Raw genomic sequence first — 23,016 nt, forward strand, 5'->3', positions numbered from 1 at the left:
TCATAAATGGAGCTGGGTAAATAATGTGACGGCCCAGTTAACATGCTCTTGACCTTGTTCACCTTTCAAGACTAACAGAACAGATACACTAAATACATAACTTAGCTACTGAGGGAAGCAAATGTAACTTCATAGTCAGGAGAGTTGCAGATGAAGATAGTATTTTTCCATGCTCACGTTTATTTTTGTTCTTGTTTTAAAAACGCACGCTTCCATGTTTTCATTAGCACACTTCTGTTTAGAAATGAGTACCTATGCACTGCAGCCTAACAAGCATCATTTCTCATCCCATCAAGTACGACAAAAAATGTTCAAGTTTAGTGTCCAAATTAATCTCTCATTCAGAAATTATTTTTCTGGTGGCACAAAACCCAAGTATCCTCCTGCAGACAACAAGGATGACTTGGAGTTTACCTATACTAAAGCACCTTCAGTTGAAGCTACTATGAATTACTGCATCCCCAGTTTGAAAGAAACACAATGTAGGTAAACAAAAATGCACGTACAACAGTACATAGAACAGGAATACAGTAATTTGCTGACATATTTCCAGGAGGGTAGCTTGCCAAACTAAAGCTGGAATGTGAGCAGGGAACAGTTTGGAAATGCAAACAGTAAGTAATAAAACTCCAGGGACAAAAAGTCAACAGGAAGTATCAGAAGGAAACTATTAACAGAGAGTATAATAGTATGAGCAAGCCACCTTTGATACAGCTTTGTTGAGATGAAGGTTTAAGGAAGTCGGTGCTAAGAGCCTGATTTGTGGTGCTCTCTAATTTTAGATGTGAAGGAGGAGACAAGTTAGTCTGTAAGGAGCACAAGGAACAGCAGCCACTGCCCTGCAATCTGCTCACCAAGAAAAGAAGCAAGAAGCCAAGCAACAGCTCTGTTTACTCACTGATTCAGTCAGAAGGGTACACCAAGCTTCTCAGAAAGATGTGGAAAAGACCAAGCCTTTCCTTCTGCACAGAAAGCATCCTTTTGGATATCTGAATACAACTGGACAGCAGTTGATGATGCCAAAATTCTGCTGCATGCTCAAAGTAAATGTGTGGCTCCAATTAAAAGAACAAATGATTCCCATGCACTTTACAGAAAGATATTTTTCTTCTGGCAGGCAGAAAATATTATTCCAATAAACAGAAAAACCTTATGTGTTTAGAAAGCATCCCCAAAACTGTCGTGTAACAATAAAAACCCTTAAGAGGTGATAATGTAGATTATCCTAAAAACACCAAAATTCCATTCAGTTTTTACTCACCTTTATGTCTCTGTGCATTTTTCCTTTACTGTGAAGGTAATAGAGCCCCTGCAAAAAATAGTTAAACAATAATTAAATCCAGTATTTTACTTTATATGCTTTTCCTACTCAATTAATAGACGTATTTAGTATGCAATTCATCATCTAAACAACTTTCTGATTGAAGAACATTCCTTTATTTCAGTGACTCTTGAATGCACTTGGAAATTCCATGTACATAGTAGTGTAACATCTAAATGCAGGGGTGGAATGGAAGAATATCAATCACCGTCAGCCAACTGAGAGAAAAGACTTTTCTGGTTAAGTTTTCCTCTGGATATGTTAACTATCACCTTTTTAGAGCAAGTTAATTACTTTTAAATTGCCTAACAGCATTCTATTCAGCAGTCTGATCACCAGATATTTAGCACAGAGATCACCTGTGCCATTACAGGCCTCAATTAACTCTAAAAGGACACCAGCAGGCAGCTCCTCAGGGTTAATGCTCTGCTTCAACTTTAAGTCATGCATTTGTGCAGGTGGTAATGGCAGTGAAACATTTTAGGACTCAGTGCCTCAACACGAGATCTGAAATAATACTGTACAGTCAAATCCTGATGTGAGGAATCACAGAGCACACCACTTCTAACACTCTGGGCTTATCTCTGAAATCCTCTTTCATGGACAAGCAGCAGATAAACATCCGCAGCACTCTGCAATCATCAGCCTCTGCAATGACTACATTTCACTGAAGATATCCATATTAAGACATTTTCTTTTTTAACTTTCAATTACCTCAGCAAGACATCACATAGTTGATTTCAAAACAATATTAGGATCCTTTTCAATTATGAGCATTTTCATGGATGGTCCTATTCCCATCAACAGGAAAAACTGGGAAATGCTAGCTAACATGACTTAGCACTTGAGATTTTCAAGTGAAATGGTCAACATTTTCTATGTATGGATTGACAACAATACCACTGAAAATGCAGTTTGGGGCTATTTTTTGTTAGTTCATGAAAATCCAAATGCAATATAAAAGTACTAATTAATGGTGGAATCCAACTCCTTGAAAGTCTCAGAGATGTTTTAGCACAGGTTCTGGGGCAAATGGCTGAAGATACCTAGATAGATCAACAGACTTTGTGCGCCCTCACTGCAGGGATGCACGCATACCCAAATTGGACTCAATTTGCTTTTAGTAGAGAGTACAATTGAAACATCAATTCCACCACTGCAACAGCAGGCATTAGCTAGAAGCGTCACACATGCACTCTTCACATGTACATCTCCAGATGTCAACAGCACAAAAAAATCATGGAAGTTCCATATTACAGTACCTATAGTTTCAGAATCAGTATCACTGCTTCCAATCAGAACTGATAGTGACTGGTTGTTGTTGATTTTTTTTTTTGTTTGTTTTTGACATCAGACCACTTAATGGGTTTTTAAATACAGACCTCGAAATCTAACTTCAGGTATTCGAGATTCCAAAAAACAAAACAAAACAAAAAAACAAAAACCACTCCTGCATACTAGTTAAGTCGAGACTTTACTGTAAGAAAATGACATGTCCTGGAAATGAGAAGACAGCAATCTCTGGCACAGCATAGAGAAATGGTCAGTGGCATGCAATAGCTCTGTCCCTGAGCCAGCTCCATCTCGAGTGCGAGAGGCTCTCAACAAACAGCATTTGAGAGCTCAGCATTCAGTGGAAGCCAAGAGCTGCTCTCTCACATGGAACCAAGACATAACATGAAGGTTTTTGTGATGTTTTACTGGTGAGCTAACTATTCTGTTTAAGAAAGAAATATGAAAGTTAACACCATAAAGAGAGACTAAAGACCATAATTAGAACACCTTGAGTATACACATTTCTTTTCCCTCCTTGTTGGAACATATCTATCAGATACACAAAGCTGAGTCTTAAAATTTTCCTTCAAACTTGCAATAACTAACTTGCATCACAAATACAGACAAATAAATAAATGGCTTTTTATCTCTACTTTTAAAACAAAACAAAACAAAAAAAAAAAATGGCAGAAAGTAGGTGACAGTTTTCCTCAAATGATCCTGGATCATTTAGGGTCACACAATTAAACAAACCAGTTCTAGGCTACAACAGAGGACTTCCTCAGCAGAGAAAAATGCTAAGCCCTCCATACGCTGTACTTTCATGACGACTCATATTTTTAGCTTTTAGTTTTAGCTTTTAATGTTTTTACATTACAGTTATATGTATATGACCACAAAAACCTTAGCGTACACTACCTGTAGTGTTTCTCTGCTAACGTAGGCAATCTGCTGTTCTGAAAGTGGTCCAGTCACTGAAATGGAAGAAAAAAACCCACTCAATATCAGGTAAGACATTGCCCTTCCCAAACCTATATATCAATTAATTTCCACTCACAGGATTCAGTAGGATCACCCTGTGAACGTTTAAACTTTCCCACAGAAGGAACATCACAAGAACTACCAAAATGTTTTCAAATTCAAAAATTATCTAGTCCTGTTGGAATGGAAATTTCTTGCTTCGAGATTGCTTTAATCTCAAAGCAGTCAGAAGGAAGGAAAAAAAAAACAAAGAAAACCCACAAGAAATATTCTATAACAACAGAAGCAGCAATTTAAGCACAGCTCTTTCCCCTGCACAAATCTCCTATGTCCCGGGCTCCGGTGGAGCCCCTCCAAGCTCCACCCCTTATAACCTTCTCTCTCCCCCTTACTCCCCTGCAGTCACACGACCTGCTGTCTGAAGCTCCTCTGTCCTTTCTCCGCATGCTCTGCCAAAAATGTGGCTCCTGGGCCTGCCACACCAAGCACCCTTCCACATTCTCTCCCTCTGAGCAGACTCAGCAGCTACCCAAGAGTCTTCCCCTTTGCTCCAGGGTCCCAACTCACCCAAGTTTCTTAAAATAACTACATTTGGAACAGAAATGCAAAACAAACACCGAACCACAAGCAAGGAACAGCTTGCAACTTGTCCTCAGTCACTTGACTTTGATCCTGAGATTAAAAGGTTTTATGACCAGACATGCAGTCTTCATTGTTTTCTGGACAAAACCTGAGAAGCTTGCAAACAGAAAAGTTGGATGTGGTTTCACAAATGAGTAGAGAGTTAAAAAATTAAGTAAGAATCGAGCACTAAACTACAGTTTCTTCAAAACCCATGTTTATTTGGAGAAACCGATACTGAATTAACTTGAATGATTATTTCACTTAAGATTTAATTGCTGAGGCCTATGGTTCAACTGGAGTTAAGAACTTAGTAATGTAATTAAGAACAGAAAAGAACCTTCCACTCTAGCCACTGCTGGCAGAGAAGCCAAAAAATCAGCTGCGACAGGAAACAGCTCCCGTACGACATCTGTTCAGGCATTTAAGCCACATGAGCTCATTTCCTACTCTACAGGTGTTCCACAAAACAAAGCCTATCAGGCACCATGCTCTCATCAACACTGGTGAAGATGTGAGGGATCAACAAGAACACGCTCAAATGACTGCAATGTGAACACAGTGTGAATCTGTGAATCACTGCCTTGTCTTAATTGCACCCAAGTTAAATGTAAAAAAAACACGTGCAAGCTGTTTATGTACATGAGAAGGATGTGAGGAACCTAACATGGAAAATCTTCACTATTTAAAATCTGGATGGATTTCCTGTCTGAAAAACATTATCTCCCAATCACAGAGCCATTAATGTTCGTAGCATAGTCATTTCCTAAGCAAGTCTTATTGCCAGGGCAAGAAAAAAACTCTTCGAAGTGACTTTGTCTGTCAAAAATTAGCAACCAATTGACTAATCTTGACTGCATGTGATAGAACTACACACACTCCTTGTTTATTCAACCACCCAATGCACTTAAGTCTAAAGCAAACACGTAGGCCACCTTTACTTTTTACATGTCATGCACTGAAAAGGCCCTTTGGGCACTACTGAATCACTAACATTGTGACAGAAGGTCACTTCTCAGAAAAGACAAGAGCATTAGTGCTAATCTGTCTGTTTTTCTAGGTACCTGTAGGCTGTGGTATCGACTGCATTAAAGCAAAATTCAAAAGCTCAAAAATGAGATGACTATGAACATAGCACACCAGGATACAAGTTTTTGTTCTGTTTTTTTTTTTTTTTTAATCTATATATTACTGTCTAATTTTACAGTTTTAGGAAAGCAGTGATTGGTACATGAACTGATGAAGGAAGGAAACAACTTCTGTTACTCCACCCTGCTGCAGTTCATTGTGTTTCAAAAAAGAAAAAAAACAACCTATTGCATAGATACTTAAGTTAAGATTGACCTGCAGTGGATTATTATGGATACTAAATTTAAGATTCATCCTCTTTGATTCCAAAACACTGTAATCATCTCCATTTTCTTAAAACAACCTTTATTTAGCTTTTAAGGAATTACGGTCTTGACATACCATGATAAATATCCTGTAGAGAGCCACCTCCACAAAACTCCATGCAGATCCAGAGCTTGTCACGTCTAAAAAGTGAACAAAACCATTCATTGCCTGTCAGATTTGAACTGTATCTGTAAAACACGTCAGAAGACTCAAGCATTATAAAGCAGAACACTACGAGCTCTGTGTTATAAGAAGTATGAGCTAAAATGATTTAATCATTATGTGATAATTCACTGTCAAAATAACTAACAAAATAACCAAAAATTCAGCATTTATTGAAGCAATAGAAGTATGTGCAGAAAACACTGTTGAAGATGTACAATGGAAGTGAAATCTGCTTTTATCAAGGGTAGAGAAAATACAGTGGGTTCTTATTTCTTCCTTATTTTCCTTTCTCCTCCACATCTTTCAGAACAGAACAATTAAAAGAAAACAAAGTGAAGAAACAAACTCATAATACAGAAAGCCCGAGGGACATCTTTCAGCTCAATTTCTTTCACAAGTGGAGTAAAGCTACTGCTACAGCCAAAGCTGGGCAGAGTGGAGCCCCTGTTGTGACTAAGTGACTATTCAGGTGATGTCTTTTCACTGGAAAATACTTGTGGGTATATTGGGTAGCAGGGGGCACATGGCAACTCTTTCATTTCTCTGACAGAGAGAATGAATTCAGCTTGATTCATTGTACCGCAGTAAAACGTGCCTTCCAGGAACAGGCAACAGACTGAAGGAATCAAAGGAACAGTAGAGCACAAAAGGTATAGTTGTGGTTTTCATCTTCCATTTTCATTTAGTAATTTTCACTGGTGAGACAGATGTCACAAGTGCAGAGGCAGAGAGGCACTTTGTAGAGCAGAAAATCTGGGACACACCTGGTCATTCCTGGCCTTCAAAACACACGGGAGGGAAAAATCACACTCAGCCACCTCAGGGCAGATTGAGACACAGGACAACCAAAGGGAAGACTGGTGATGCTCTGCAGCTTGCTTATGGCCCCCGGTCTGAGGTTTATTGTGTCCATAAGGCTTTGTGAGAATACCTTAGACACTCCTGTGAGCAACACCAGTACTCCTGGAAGCATTTTGTGTGGCCATGACCTTATTCCTTGCCCTTCTAAGTTGCTTGTATTTCTCACCACGTACTTCTCACCAGCAGGTAACAGCCAAAATAGGCTCCATTCCAAGTCTTTTATGAATCTCCTCCCACATGTCCATCCTCAACATGTTCCTCAAAACAATGCCCTAGATGCTTTTATAAATGATAGGAAGGGCATTGTTTAGGTATTAAAAAGGTTTCATGCAACAGAAGTCATAGTTACAGCACGCAGTTGTAAGGGTTAATTAAAGCACTGCTACTCTGAAATAATACAAAGACATTTCATTGAAATAACTGATCAATATCAGACAGAAATGATGTCAGTACTTGTGAAAGACATTAGAATTATCAGTATCAGCAGTGGAACAAGAGTGGAAAAGTCACCTTGAAGATCAGAAAGACACTTGCAAGTCCTGTGCTTGCTCCCTACAGCAATACAGGACTCAGCTGGGGACACATGAAAGTCACTCTTCCCCATGCTGCACCCTATTTTGATGCCAGCATGGGAATGGGGAAAAACTAGGAAAATCCCAGCAGCCCTGAAACAGCAGAGTGCCTGCACAGTAGGAAATGAAAGAGTTACATGCTGTAAATTCACATCTTCACACATTGGGCACAAATTCCCAGTGTGGAAAAGTCCTATAGAAAAGTTAAAAAATGTAAAAGCATGAAAAGAGAAGACTGTTTCTGACTCACTAACCTTTTCTTACTGTGCTTAAGTGCTCTGAGACATGGTGAACAGCCATGTAATCCACAGTTACAGCATACATATACAGTTGTCTGAGTCCTCAGAGCAAATGGCAAGCATAGCAAACAAAACACAGAGACAGGATCAACAGTACCATTTAGAGTCTGCAACCTAACACCTAGGCTAACAGCACGGCAGAAATTCAACTGCCTGGAAAATCCATATGTAAACAGAAGAAAAGCACAGGCACAACACAAAGTGAAATGCCAAGCATAGGATGATGGTATTTTTCTTAGTATTGGAAGATACAAAAGGTCAGATAATGAGAGGGTTCAAAGGCAGCCATTCAACTCCCCAGACAAAAGAGAAGCAGTTTACCATGTGTGAAAGGGACCAAGCAGAAGCACAGGAGCATCAAAATACAACTGTACGTACCAAAACTGAATTCCAGCTATGCCAAGATATGCCTCAATCTCCTCTGATTAGACGAAAACTACTTTCCCCTCACCCCGTCAATACAGAAAAAGCATTTCCAGCTCAAGTATCACAAGAGGCTTCAATTAAATCTCAAAACTCACACTGAAGTGAAATTTAACAATTTTTTAAGTTTGTAAAGTGTTTGCTCATGGTCTGCTTTTACATGAAATCTCAAAAAGTCATCAAATAACATTCTACTATTTATCCTAAGCAATCAATTCCCACTGTGATTGGTTAGACAACACAGCTGATAAGGCAGCTGGATGCACGTGTCAGTGCCTCTACAAAGCTAGCAACCTCACCTCCAGAAACAGCCACAAGTAGAACAGGCACATTCTTATCACAAGTTTAAGCATTAGAAAAACAACTCAAGGTAAATCCAACAGCACTAGAAATCGTAAGCCCTCCCCTCTTCCATTCAATTACTTCTTTCTTGTAAAATTAGTCTTCCTTACAGTTTCATAACAATGACTTGCTTGTCATGGGAGCATGCAAGACTAATGTCCTCACATCAAGAAAAACGGCAACACTGCTTCCTTTCCAGTACTGCAGAAAGGTGCAGAAAGGCATCCCATGTGGAAGAGGACATCTTAAGAAAGTGCTATCTTGCCAAAGAACGGTAGGCTTTGAGGCTGGGAAGAGGATTAAGGAGGAACAACCGGAGAGTGGGACAGTATCTGATCCCAACTACACAATTTTACCATGCAATTTTAATTCAAAAAGCTTAGTCACCATAACACCAAGCTTCCAAACGCTCTCCTAAAGAGCCAACTTTGCCACCTGACAAGCTGTTAGTCTGCTTGGCATCAGCTTACAAATCCAGAAATTCTCAATACAAAAAATCTTTTATGTGACTCCAGGGTACATATCAGTATTTAAGACTTGATTATTCATGCACAGGAAAAAAGCCTGCCAGCACTGCACAGAATGCATGTGACCTTCAAGTTAAACTTATGCAGTTCAAACTGAAGCACAGACACTTGCAGTGGAAGCCTGCAGAACCAAGAGTCCCTACATGAACACAGTCTATCTGTACAAACACTCGCACAAACCCCTCGCATTACACAGCTCACAGATCAGCTCAGCATTAAGGCTGCCAAGACAAGCACCCTCTGAGGTATGGGATGCCAGAACAGCACGCCTTGTTGATTTTATTTTAATCAGACTTTGCTCCCTTTGTGTGCCTCAGAATACAAGCAGTACATAACCACGTGCTCTTGGTAACACAACTCCCTGCCTCAACCAGCAGGATGAGGAACAGCACAGATGATGTTCACCTATCAGTGATCTGTTGACCACAGATGGTCTGCTTTCCTCTTTCAGCGTATTTCATCTTACTCTGAAAATTCATTTTCCTCTTGGACACTTCCTCAGTGCACACTAACCTATGGCAGTGAAGCAGGTTTTCCACTACAGCCCTTTGAAATGGCTATAGCATAAATTTAATTAAAACCCAAGTCTTTTTGACTTGAATCACATCTGAGGGTGCCATACTTTACTCATCAAACAGCTAAGGACATACTGAAACAGAGTACAATGCACTGAAATCCCACCACTGGTAACACATGGTTTCAGTGAGTGTTCAGGATGGAGGGAGAACAAACTCCTTAGAGCATCTCTGGACTCTTTACTGGGCACACAACCACTCCTCCAGCATTTCTGCCAGGGCCTTGCCTCCTTCCCAGTGCTGCCTCCCAGTGCTGGCAGGCTCAGCTTGGCCAGCTGCAGCAACACAGGCACTCAGTGCCAAGGTCACCGCCAGCACAAGGGAGCACTCCATGCTCTCCACTTCAACATTCCATCTTGGATCACTCAGAGTAAGACAGGGAACGCCTCACAAGGACTGAGTGAGCCAGGGAGTGCACATTCAGCTCTTCCGCAGTACTGCAAATGTGCACCAAGCCTGCCAGCTGCAAGGAAAACAGTAATTGGATTTCACAAGCCCTAACAGATCTGGAATTAAGGTAAAAGAAATGTAGTATTTTAGATTTAAATAGAAAAGGTGCACACCAAATAAAGAAGCAGAATTTCTTCTTCAGAGATGGTAATTTCAAACATTTTCACGTGCTGATTTTTCATGTGGAAACACCTGTATCTTCTCTGAAACACTTGGCCAATACTGCTGAAAATCTTTGTCTGCAGCAGATGGCTATCACGGAAAACTTCAGCAGGAGCTGCTGAAGGCTACTAAGCACATGAATACCTCAACCTGGCATCCTTCTACTACAAAGGTGGTCTAGCATACCGTCAAGATTGCAGAGTGTCCTGCAGTAAATAGTGTTCTATCTATACTGTTCCAGATAAAAGATGTGTGAATACCTGAAAGCAAGAAGTCTCTCCATTACAAAGCATTATAGCGCCAGTACTCTTACACGAGGTGAAAACAAAAGAAAAGGAGATGAAGAATTGTGGTTTGTTATTTCCCCATAACACTCAATTTCAAGTCGTCACAATTTTACGTGACAAGAGCAATTAAGTCACAGTATTGCCAAAAACTCTGTGTTATGCAACATTTATACTTTTTAAAGTTCTGCAAATTTAAGAGACATTTCTCTGAAACGGATTTAACTACAGTCATTGAAAGACTTTGAGAGAAACATTCTTTCTAGAAAGAACTGCAGCGAGGTGAACAGATTTCACAGTAAAAGGGAAAAAAGTAAATAAGGAGATAGTACTTATTTGGTAAATTGTGTTTTGCCTATGTCACACTATGGACTTATACTTTTCAAGTCAATATCGAGGCATTTTTAAGCGAGCAAAAGAACCAAACCGTACCTGAGATAGCTGCCAAAATAAGCAACAATGTTTGGATGTTTACAGTCTTTCATCATAATGATTTCCTGCTGCACAACAGCAAAATCTTCTCCTGAAAAGAAGAATGAATAGTATCATTGGCCTGGCCCATATCTGCATCTCAATTAGACATTCAGTACGTTTACAAAAAAAGCATTTTGAGGAATTAAAATTAATTATCTGCCAATTTTCTATGCATGTGAAACAACTGTAAATCAATGCTTGTTAGCAGTAAGTAAGAACATTCTTACAAATAACAAGTCTCATTGTGGCCAGACAGACTTCACATCTGTGGATACTTCTTCGGAAGTGTCGCATCTTTCTCAGCTCTGTTTTCCCTGAGGCCCCACTGCATCCATCTGCATATGCCCTGCCAACACTCCAGGTTCCTCAAACATGACAAAACTATGCTATTTTTGGCCATGTGTCCAACGTGCATCCTATCACCTTCCTGAACAAAAAAACCACTCAATAGTACACCGCAGCAACTTCTCAGTAGACTCGGCAAGCACACACATTTATGGACTGCACATAACTTACATACAGATAAAACACTGACAGACATGACTTGGTACTTAGGCTGCACCTGTCTTTCTATGAAAGACTCCTACCAGATGCATACATTGAGACAGATGTACACAAAATGGAGCACCAGAGATGTTTTTGTTTCAGTGGTGCTATGCAGGGATTTTGTAAGTAAGTTAGAGAAGGCGAGAGAAATCAACATGTAAGACAATGCCAATAACACATCTGACAGCTTTTTTTATTTTTGAGAAACACATCAAATGTTCCTTTGCATTTCAGTGGCACTCTCCTGAAATCTCTCAAGCTGTAGCAAGCTACAGCTATTCTGGTATGCTATTTCTGACAGATTTCTTCTGAAGTCTGCTTAGCTACTAAACATACACAGTACAAAAACCAACTCATTCTTATTGGCCTGAAGCTCTAAATTTGTTCATGAAGCTAAATGGTTAAGAAACACTTGAAGCAAATTCAAGAAATATGAAAGGCAAAGTGTGTAAAAACTCTACTGCTATAGGACACTTCAGCAAAACTCTAAAATTAGACTTTTTTTAATTGGAGCTAAAGCTACTGTCTAAAAAGCTCGATATAGATAATACACCTCTACTTACTGGTTGTCACAACCCAAAATCACTTATCAGATACAGTTGTTGCTAAGTTTCAAATGTAACACAATAAACTCCAGCAGAACTGGCCAACCTATTATCTAAGTAAATATGGTTCACGTTTTTCCCAACCATTAACATACCAGGCATCTAACAGTTTGGTACCTCAAATCTGATATCCACATGTAGATTTACTGAAAGCAAATTTGAAACTGCAAGCTGCAAGGTAGCTTCATTACCAATGGCTTATTATTGATGGTGTGCTGTATCCTGACTCTCCCATTAGCCAAATACTCCAAGCAAATGCTGAAGAGCAAAGAAGAAATTATTTTAACATGAAAGCAGTTATCTCCGTGAAGGGATACAGCTCCTGTGTAACCTACGCCAGGAAACACCTGCTTTAGCAGGGGGTTGGGACAAGATGATCCCCAGAGGTCCCTTCCAACCTCTACAATTCTGTGATTCCTACAGTTTTTGAAGGGTGCTTTCATTTGCATCCAAAATATTAAAGCAGTGTGAGCACCAACCATAATTAGCTCTTAATTTTCACACTGTCCCCAGGTCCACAAAACTTGGCATGTAAGCCAGTACTGCACTTCTGGAACGTGGACACTTACGAAGCTGTGAGTCAACCCTCTACTCCAACTAGAAGTGAGAATTACGAAGAGAAAAGCTGAGCTCACCAAGCAAACTGAGGGTAACTAAAGCTCATCTTTTTGTACTCCTCTTAGTGCCCAAAGGCTGCCAAAAATACTTGATTCAGCTGCAAGATGCCAGACGCTATCCCTGCCAACACAGCACAAGGGCAAGCTCCCTCAGCAGCAGTGCATCCTCTCGCTGCCTGCTGTTCAGATAATGTGCGCAGTGTAATTCAGCGAGTCCCACTCCATGTAATAAGCCACTCCATATTTCTGAAAGAGTGGAAGGAATCAGTTAAGTGAAAAACTGCATTACATGAAAGGTTGGCGTTGTCTTTTCTTCTTTCTTCACTGTGCAACTCTCCTTCCCTGCTTTAGCTTTATAGTTCCACAGAGATACGCAGCCAGCCGCAGAAAACCCGCGCTACACACAGCCACGTCCTCCAATGATGGGAGCTGCTCTACTGAGCCGTGGCTTTGATGAAAAGCTGCATGATGAACATACACTTCTGGAACTATGTGTAACATACTGTTGTGTCCTGAATTTATATTTTCAAACATACATGCACCACCAGAATCTAAGACAAAAAAAAAAAAAAAAAAGGGAGAAAGCAGTAATTCCTTTTAGTTCTCAGCTGCAAACTCTGTAAAAATAAAACCACCTAACATTTAAAGTATTCCATCACTTACCTCAACATAAACCTTGAGATGGAACACCAACAGTTAAAGAGTCAAAAAGGCTGGCCATTTTACTCCCCAAATTACTGCACTCATGTTCAACATGTCTATCATATCAACAGAACAGCACTTACAGCCCTGCAATAGAAATGCTGGCATATGCACTTATAAGATAACAACATAAGCATGGTTCAAGCAAAAAATCTATCATATAATAAAGCTTTAATCAGAGTTTGCCAGAGAACTGCAGGAAATTTACTCAATTCTCAATAGTCAACTAATGCTCACCTATTATATCACCCTTTCTTTTTATTTCTCCCTCTCATTTTCTCCAGGACAATTTTCTGTCTTCCTTACTTGTTTTCTTCTATGCAGATTTTCATACCACATGAGTTGAAAATACAGTACTTAAAACCAAAAAACCCAACTCACGCTGAAATTTTAATCAGCTTTCCTTTAACCATTCTCTAATAATGGTTTTTCCTCTCACATCTTGTTTGTCATGTATGTCAGTTTTTGAAAGAGTATTTTCTCCTCTACTTAACAGCGATTATCCCTTTTTCAATACTAAACTCAATTGATTTTACAAAAATGTATTTCAAACACGTATAAATTTTGTCTCAGTGACCACTTACCTGGTTCTAACTTTATTACTTTGATTGCTGCTAGCTCACCCGTGTTGACATTTCTAGCCTACAAAAAAACAAACAATAAAATCAGTATTTAGAGAGCACAACACAGCAATCTATTCTGTGCCCTCCGCTTGAGATTCTCTAACAATGCAGAATCAAAGTGCAACTGAGGAACACAAGGGCCCAGAACAATGAAATCATTTGTTGGGGTTATTTTAAAGCAGAAAAGCCACAGAAGGAGGCAATAAATTAAAATGTCTTGCATATTTATGTTGAATGTGAGGTTAGACTTGCAAATACAGCATGCATTTATATTTCATTGAGCTTACGGCATATATTTCGACTTGATAAGCTTAAAATAATCCATGCCTGCACTTGATGACTGAACCAGAGAACTCTTGAGCTAGCATTTTCTTCTCCAATACAAACTTGTAGGAAGTGTGCTTCCAGCAGATCCTCTCATACCGAATTTCTTTTCTAATGACAAAGCAAACTGTGTCACAAACACAATAAGCAGCTAACCTGTATCACACAATGGTTGGAAGAGATCCTAAGATCAAGCTCCCACCCCCTGTCACATGCAGGGTTGTCAATCTTTTGGTTGCCCAGGATCAGGTTGTCCAGGGCCCCATCCAACCTGATCTTAAACACCTTCAGGCAAGGGGCATCCACAGCCTTTCTGGGCAGCCAATGCCAGCACTGCACCACTCTCAGTGAAGAACTTCCCCCTGATATCTAATCTAAACCTTCCTTCCTTTAGTTTAAAACCATTCCCCCTTGTTCTATCACTGTCTAAAAAGTTGATTTCCCTCATGTTTATAAACTCCCTTTAAATACTGGAAGGCTGCAATGAGACCTGTCCACAGCCTTCTGTCTTCTGGGCTGAACAAGCCTAGCCTATTCAGGGGAGGTGTTCCACTCTAGGGCCATCCTCTGGACCCTCTCTGACAGCTCCACATTCTTCCTGTGCTGGGGGCCCCAGACCTGGATGCAGCACTACCAATGTGGCCTCACGAGGGCAGAGTAGAGGGGAACAATCCCCTCTCTTATTCTGCTGGCCACCCCTCTTCTGATGGAACCCAGGATAGCACCGGCCTTCCAGGCTGCAGGCACACACCACCAACTCACGTTAAGTTTTTCATCAACCACAACCCCAGTCCTTCTCAGCAGAGCTCTGTATTGAGCTCTAAAACTGCAAGCATGCTCAGGAAGCTCTGTGCTGGCACACAACAGCCCCACATTATGCAAGTCCTTGACTGTGCTGTACTTCCCTGTTAAATTCCAACAAGTTGGCCACTGGACTGTTGCTTGAAAAGTAATCATAGTACGGACAGATCTCAAAGCAGACAAGCAGGGCCCAGGGAGGATCACGTGCTCCTACCCTGCCGTGTGCAACTACTTCTGAGACTCCCAAGAGAGAGACGCAACACGTTCTGCTCCTGTAGGCACCACCTGCCCCTTGATCCCTGCACTCAGTCACTGACAGCTTTCTCCCTGTAAGGCTGCAAAGAAGACAAGTGTGCAAATGAATGATTTAGAAAGAATTAAAATAGCCTTTCCCTCCATACACAGTAGCTCCACAACCGAGTGAACAAGGTCACTAAATTTTTAAAATGCCATTAAGAAGAAACATAATTAACAATAATCCTGGTTGCTCTGAAGGATGCTCAGCTCTGCCTCCCCTCTCCAAAAGGCAGACTCAGTACCCAGTGCTGCATCGCACAGGACAGTCACTGGCTGCACCAAATGCCACTCTGTGTCCTACACAGAGCCCAGAACACAAGGCCTGTCGTGCTTTTCCTTTCTCCCCATCCACTTTCAAAGCAAAAAAATGCCAGATCTGTGGAAGAATTATATAATTTAATGACACAGAGGCCACCACCTTTAACTTGTTAATCATCTTGGTTTTAAGTCACTTAGCAGATCTTGTGGTTATTAGTGAGATCCCCCTTCTCAAATATATTTTAAAACTAATTTTATTAAAAAGAAAGCAAACACTGATCCATAGTACTGCTCTACAAAGCCATGAGACTCATCAAGTGCTGTAAGGCACTGACCCAACAGTGGCTTGAAAGCTGGCTGATGGCTTTTCCATTGCCATAACTGATGGAAAAGAAGCAAGACGAATCAAAATGCTATGAAAAATAGCAAGTCTGGAAATAAATGCAGCGTGCATTCCTGTGTTTAAGGGTCTACCCAGGTAGTTCCTTGCACAGCTGACCTCAGACCTCTTGCTGCTCCTTGCGGTGGCCGTGCTCTTCCGTGATGCTGGGAGCACGGGCATTTCTAAATATTTTGGAGGCAGATGATTATGAATAGAATCTGAGGTCAGTAAAAAAAAAACCACAGAAGTCAGACAGTAGTCCAAATGTGACAGGTTACAGAAAGAAGAGATAAACAAAATCTGCCTGGCAGCCCTTTCCCAGTAAGCCATTATTTGTGTGCTCCTCTGATGGCAGCAATGTCCCCCCCGATCATCGCTTTGCGGCAGCAATGAAGATGCTACAGACACTAAAAATAGCAAAAATACCGGTTCCTTTCATCCATAACTGAGAATGAAGGTGACTCAAGAGAGAAAGTGGCACTGCTGAAGTAGGATTTTTACTCCTTACTGCTTTTTCTTAACAACTACTTTCATAGGAAGAAACAGAGGCCAGATGTTCATGAACTGAAACTCGCTATACTTTTAACCTCTGAGATCAACAAGGAAGATTAATTATGCTTTAATGAAGAGATAAGATCATCTGCGAGTCTTGTTTATCCTAGAAGACATGTTTTAGAACAGCTAGTAAGATAGATAATCAATGAAATATCACTGTGGTGAGTGGAAACAGTGAGATCTGCAGTTAGGCATCCTGAATTCACCTGGGACGTGCAAACAAAGCTGGGAGTCCACTGCAGAGGCTTCAGGGATGCTGCCAGTCTAAGTCAACAAGTTGTTTGGTACATCCTCCCTACACTCACCTCATGCTGTGTTCAGCTGTCAGGAATCTCTAACAGAAGGTCACTGTGCTCCGCGGAATGTTACAGCAACCAAACCAAGATACAAGTTGGGTAGAAACTAATGAAAAATTTGAAGTAAATTTTGCCAAATAAAACACGTGAGATTCTTGTAGTTAATTACCATGTGACAGTAATGCCAGAAAAATTATCAACGGCAGACAGACAAGTCTACAGATACAACCACAGCAGGACGTGCTCCATTCCAACCAAGGGAAGAAATGCTGAGCAGCTGGCAACCTCGCCAAACCTGCACTCTCCACACTCTGTGGCTGATACCATCTCTCCTGTCACAAACATTTCTCTTCCTTTGAGAACATGACATTGAAGAACGATGGGTGGAAAAGAACAAATGCTGAAGCCGAAAAGATGCAGCATTTCTTCCTTTCTCCAACACCAGCAGTAGCAGGACTCCTCAGCCAGCTGGCCGTTCTCTCAACCACTATCTTCTTGGACTCACAAACATTAGAAAGCAGGAACACAATCTGATTTAATGCGGGTCAGCAATGCCCTCGGGAAGGGCTGACTACCAGCTGCTTCAGGGCATGAGTTATTCCTTAAGACAACACGACTTGAAATCAGCAACTTACGTAAGGCAGCAGTTTGTATCCTATTCCATTTGGATTATTAACACTGAATGTTGAGCATCCTGCCTGTAGAGGTACAAGGGCTCCTCACAAAGGACGAGGACTAGGTACCCCAACAAGTATTCCTAGATCTCATCAAATCGCTTTGGAGACATCTGTTGGAAAACAATTCCCTGCCCAAGCGCCCATAAATGAGACACTGGAAAACACACAGCACTTCAAACTGTATTGACACTCTGAAAATGGTAGCCAGCTCTGAACCCTACTGGGAGGATGCTTGTGTACATACTATACAATAGCTTGGTATGCTGAGGACCTGCCTTATGCTTTCATTTAGCATAATCCCAGTCAAGCTGCCGATTACATACAGGTTTTGAAATTAGAGCATAAATAAGGCACAGCTGGCTGAAGAGCAATTTCAAACAAGTACTTTCGAGTCAGAAAAAGCAATCAACAATTTCAAAGACTCATTGTCTCTGTCAAAAAAAACCACACAATTCGGGGGCTGCAACTCCTAGCCCTCATGAGGATGAGGCAACAGCACACACCAGCAGCTTTACCTCCCATCAGCGTTTCTACCAGGTCCTGCAAATGCAGATTTCACAAAACACAATCCCTACTTCTCCACCTTTACCACAATGTCATCTATCTAGAAATCAACACGGGTACAATTCACCATTTATAGAAGTGAACTATTTCAACAAGAATGCATTGCATGGGTTTTCCAGAAGCAAAGATGGAGGTGTTGGCCCACAGGCATACCATTAAATGTATACAGCCCTTATGCTCTGCTCTGGAAAGCCATACAAAGCTCCTCATCCTAACCAGTGGATGAGGACAAAAAAAAAAAAAACAACTTAAGTCAAGCTGAAGAAGCACTGCCTGTTCAAACAGGAATCATTACCAGCACCTCTGTGAAGACAGTAGGCAGATCAAAATGTTACCTGAAAAACTGCTGCTCACTATAAATATAAGATAGAAAAGTTCTTTTTTTTTGTTATTGCATTATACAAAACTGTGTTAATCAAAAATGCCTCACAATTAGACGGATCTTATTATCCAAAATAGAGAATGGAAGAGCAATGGAAGAGCACAGCAGTCAGATGAGCTCTGTGCGTGAGCTCTGCTTAGCCAAGCAGAAGACAAGCAGATGTGCATGGGATGTGTCTGCAAAAGGAGAGGAATGCTCACACTTAGTACCGTGCCTAATACATGCCTCAGCAGTGTACGTACAACAGGGAGAGGCCTGTGCAGTACAGCCATAAAATCCAGGGTCCAAAGAGGTAAATCACTTGCCAGCTATTCATCCTTCAAATGGAGGCTGGTAACATCAAATATACAATGCTACAAGAGAAACTGGGCCAAGAAGCAAAGTTTAAGACAGTAATTATAGCTTGCTTCTGGTTTCAACTACTTCACACATTAACTGCTGACCAAAACATGGACAAGCAGTTTCTAAACAACTTACTACTTCCTAGGATAATTCATCTGCAGCACAGAAAGACCCAGCTCAGCTCTGCCATTCAACATGCTCCCCAAGCCCCCTGCTTGCTGCCCTCTCAAAGCCAGGAGCTGAGCCCATGCTGGGCACACAGCAATCCACCTGACTCCTTTTTTGGTCCCTTTTCTGCCAGGCTAACTAAGTGCACTGGCTTGGGCAGCACGCTGAGCTCCAGAGCTGATGCAAGATAAGCAGTGAGAGCAGCGACTAAAGCTAGGAATAGGGCAGGGAATCCCCTGGCTCTCAGGCAATAGTAAGATGTGCTGATCTGATCTAACAGCTTAGGAGGAAGTTGCAGCTGTAATTAACCTGAATTGAACTACTAAGAGTTCTGGTAAAAATAAATGACATTCCACATTCTGGTAGGAGGCACGACACCAAAGCCTGACAGTGCTACAATTTTAGAAAGCAATTCTTAGATAACAGGGCTGTTGTTTGTAACAAAGAAATCCTGAAATAAAGATCCTTCAAAAAGGATCTTTATCCTTCAGAGGGAGCTTGAACAACTGCAAGGTACTAAATACTAAACTGTGCATCAGAAGCACAGAAGTAAAAGGCACTGTTTAAATATTCCTGCATCTTCTCTGCTCCTGAAGAACGGATGGCTTATCGGATCACCCCAGGAAAGAGAAGCAAAGGAGAGAAATGAATCCTGCATGACCGCAAAATGGAAGACGCTTCAGGTTCATCTCTTTTGGACACGTTCTCCTCCAGCAGAACATAAGAGACTGAAACAGAATCTGAGCGTTTTGGTCTCAAACAGTTGAGGTGGTTAAATGAGACTTTCCTCAATAAAAACAATATCCAAACCGAAGGACAGGAGGGCAGACAAATCAGCCTTTTTCTGTTCTGAAATCAGATGTCAAGCAAACGAAAAGAACGGGGGTGAAGCAGACCTGACACAACCAATAGCTCTGCAGAAACAACAGTCCACTCTAATTGTCATTAAGCATCACTTTCAGTAAAAGGGAAAGAAGAGTCTTTTTCTTAGATGCTGAAAACATTTGGCAGGGTCCACCCACAGTAGATGAAAGACCTGCACAATAGCAAATAAGTTCAATGTTTATGAAGCCAAAATGATTTTTTTTTTTTTTTAAGTATACACTATGATAAAAGTTAACTATATGAACCAACAAAATGGACCTACAATCACCTCGGAATATACTTCAAATCTATATGTAGTTACAAACAAAACCAAAGGCGTTGGTAAGGATGTGAAAAGGAAAACTCCAGCACTTGGATGTTAATTATTAATACAGTCATTAGAACATCCCATGTGGAAGCTGCAACCCAAAACTAAACAGAACTTGGGTACAGGTCTGATCAGATTTCATATCAAGAGACAAAAAAAAAAATTCTAAAAATCAGACAAAATAAAGTAATTAAGCAATTGCCTCACTTCAGTCCAGAAAATTATTTCCCAAAAGGGAGCAGGATGGGGTAATGCTGTTTTGGTTGTGAAAAAGACAACTCCTCCTTTACGCCTTGCTGGCCATGTCACGCAATGAAAGTCTTCTTAACAGTGAAATACAGACACACTGACTGTGTGACAGCAGAACAGGCCTTCGCCCTTTCTCGCAGGTCTTGTTATAGATGAGAAAATTCAACAGAAACAGAAGGTAAAAATAAGAATTCTGCTGAAATGCAACTGCAGCCAGAAAAGCAATTTTGCTCTCAGCTTCATATAAAGTCTGGTTTAGAGATTAAGTTACTTAACAAGTGCAATAGTTAAGACATACAAATCAGACGAGTGAGAAGACAAAACGCAGAACAGAAGATTACTTAGCTCCAAGAAAACACTACTAGAAGATCATCTGTGTTTTGTTACAGCTGGACTACCAAGGTAGTAACTTGATTTTGCCATTAATTGACTTTAGCAGTCCTGCCAGGAGACGTCACTGGACAAGGGAATCAATTATAAATCCTCCACTGTATCTAAATGGATAATGAGAGCTCTGTAATATTGCTTTATCTATCACAGCAACATAATTTCACTGGAATGTTATTTGTTAAGTCCTTTAGGTATCTTTCAGACCTTCACAGAAAACATTATGTCAGCATTTATACCCCTGGGATATCCTAATAACTAAGAACGAGATAAAACTAGATCCAGCTTCATCTCCTACAATAAACTACTATCTGATAAAGAGCTCATCACATGGAAACACTACCCATTACTTTTCTTACTACAAACTCATTAGTTTATTCCATGCCACTGGCTCTTATAAATACTAAGATCTGTTTTGTTATTTAAAATGCTCCACCTGTCTAACAGCAGGCCCATGCAGTTCCATAGCTCAGCTCAATGAAAAAGAGTTGAGGAAGTGGATGCCAGCCCGCTCTGCTTTCAGCTCCTCCAAACTTCGCCAGGAAAGCAGGTTACAGAAAGGTCAGCATACAGAAAGAATGTCAACATAAGGAGACTGTCCTCTTGTTACTGCAATAATACACCTTCCTACACAGCTCTCCCTGCTAAAGGGGGCAAAAATGAAGTTTTCAAGGAACAGTTTGAGGTCATCTGAGTACACCCAGAACTTGGATCAGATCCGCTGAAACCCCACCGCCGACGAGCACCGTGGTCACATCAGTAACCTCAGGTCTGCTCAACTGCTTCACTGACCACAAAGTTCACCCACAGAAAGCAAGACAAAGCAAATCAAAGAGGCTTTAATATTAAACCCCTCACAAATTCAGGACAAAGGCCTAGTAAGCTCACACGTGTATGACACACATGAGTATATTACTTCCTCTTTGTGACAGTAGAAGTAACCATGCCACATTATGATTCTCAGACTAATTTCACATTCCTCTTTGAAGGCACCCTGGGCAACACCTTGCCTCGAAATGAAACAGGCAATAATTCTCCCAGGAGAAAAGCATGACTCATTTTCCCTGTGCTGTTCACAAACTAGTTGTAAAGTAAGAAAGCGTTTATCTCACTTTTGTCAACAAGAAATAAATACTTTTAAACTTAGCCCAACATACCCTTGTTCTAATACATCACCTTCCATCTCAGCTGTCACATGGAAACATGAAACACAGACAAATCCATTCTGAGAGAGAACAAAAAGTTACAAGCAGCGCTGAATGCTGACTGCTAACCAAGCAGCGAACTGAAGGTGACAGCAATGTAAATATAATCACCAAGAAAACTATGACAAATTCAACAGAAACTAGCAGGCCTCACTCAGGTAGTGGTAGCCTAAATGGAAATATTCAACCTATGCTTGAAGGTAACATCCTTAAAATAAAACTGTGGATACAGAAGACAGAATTCACATCTGTCAGTCACATACAGAGCACTGAGGAAACCCAATCAGTAAGGGACTGCAGGCAGTAGGCCAGTTTCAAATGCAATAAACATCAAGCGGGCAGTTTGCAGAAAAATAAGAAACAGTGTGAAGCAAGCAGGCTTGGATAGCTATCAGCACAGCATACTAATACTGCAAACCGGCAAGGTAGGCAAGACAACACAATAACCTTTTTCAATAAAGCAATGAATCGAGCTGGAGGTTAGCGCACTGAGAAGGCAGGCACACGAGGATTGAGGTCCTGAAGCTTTTTTAACATCCATGCGAGACAGCCTGAACTAAAGATGCTCTACCCAAACAAGACGTCACCCTAGGGACGCTCACTTCAAGGCAGAGGTAACGTCAGCGCTACTTTTAAGCGACCGAACCTCCCACCGCAGAATACTTCGAACCGCTCCGGCACAGCCCTGCCTGCCAGAACCGATTTCGTTAAGCAAACAAACTGCGATGCCGCTCGGGAAGCGCGGTGCCGAAGCGACACTTCCAGCAGCCCAGCCCTACGGGAGCCCCGGGCTCAGCCCCGCCAGTCCAGGTGCGCACAGGTGCCTCCCGCCCTCGGAGCCCGCAGCGGGCCCGGACAGCGGCAGCCCGGGGCACGGCTACTCGAACCGGCACCGCAGCGACGGGACGCGGCTCCATAGCCCGACGGAAGGCCTAAACGCGGAGCCGTCCCGGGGCCCGGCCCGCACGCCCGCGGGCACCGATGCCAGCCGTCCCGCTCTCGGGCCCGTACCTTGTAGACGTCGCCGTAAGTGCCGCTGCCGATACGCTGGATGAGCTCGAAGTCCTCCTGGGGGTTACGCCGGGACAGGTCGCACACCCGCCCGCCCGCACCGGTC

The 23,016-nt window shown here is 41.5% G+C and overlaps 1 protein-coding gene across 1 annotated transcript in view; it reads right to left on the minus strand.

Moving 5' to 3' along the window:
* The window catches only part of MAP4K3 (mitogen-activated protein kinase kinase kinase kinase 3), an 80,595-nt gene extending 57,585 nt beyond the window's left edge, over positions 1-23,010 (minus strand). Inside the window, exons 1-6 of the mRNA XM_031552347.1 lie at positions 22,911-23,010; positions 13,782-13,839; positions 10,686-10,776; positions 5,669-5,733; positions 3,515-3,570; positions 1,262-1,309 (exon numbers count right to left, since the gene is read on the minus strand). Of these exons, the coding sequence (XP_031408207.1) occupies positions 1,262-1,309; positions 3,515-3,570; positions 5,669-5,733; positions 10,686-10,741 (225 nt within the window). The 5' untranslated portion in view covers positions 10,742-10,776; positions 13,782-13,839; positions 22,911-23,010. The remainder of the gene's footprint in view (positions 1-1,261; positions 1,310-3,514; positions 3,571-5,668; positions 5,734-10,685; positions 10,777-13,781; positions 13,840-22,910) is intronic.
* Between the last annotated feature and the right edge of the window lie 6 nt (positions 23,011-23,016).

Source organism: Meleagris gallopavo, chromosome 2 (genome assembly GCF_000146605.3).
Source record: "Meleagris gallopavo isolate NT-WF06-2002-E0010 breed Aviagen turkey brand Nicholas breeding stock chromosome 2, Turkey_5.1, whole genome shotgun sequence".
Taxonomy (NCBI): domain Eukaryota; kingdom Metazoa; phylum Chordata; class Aves; order Galliformes; family Phasianidae; genus Meleagris; species Meleagris gallopavo.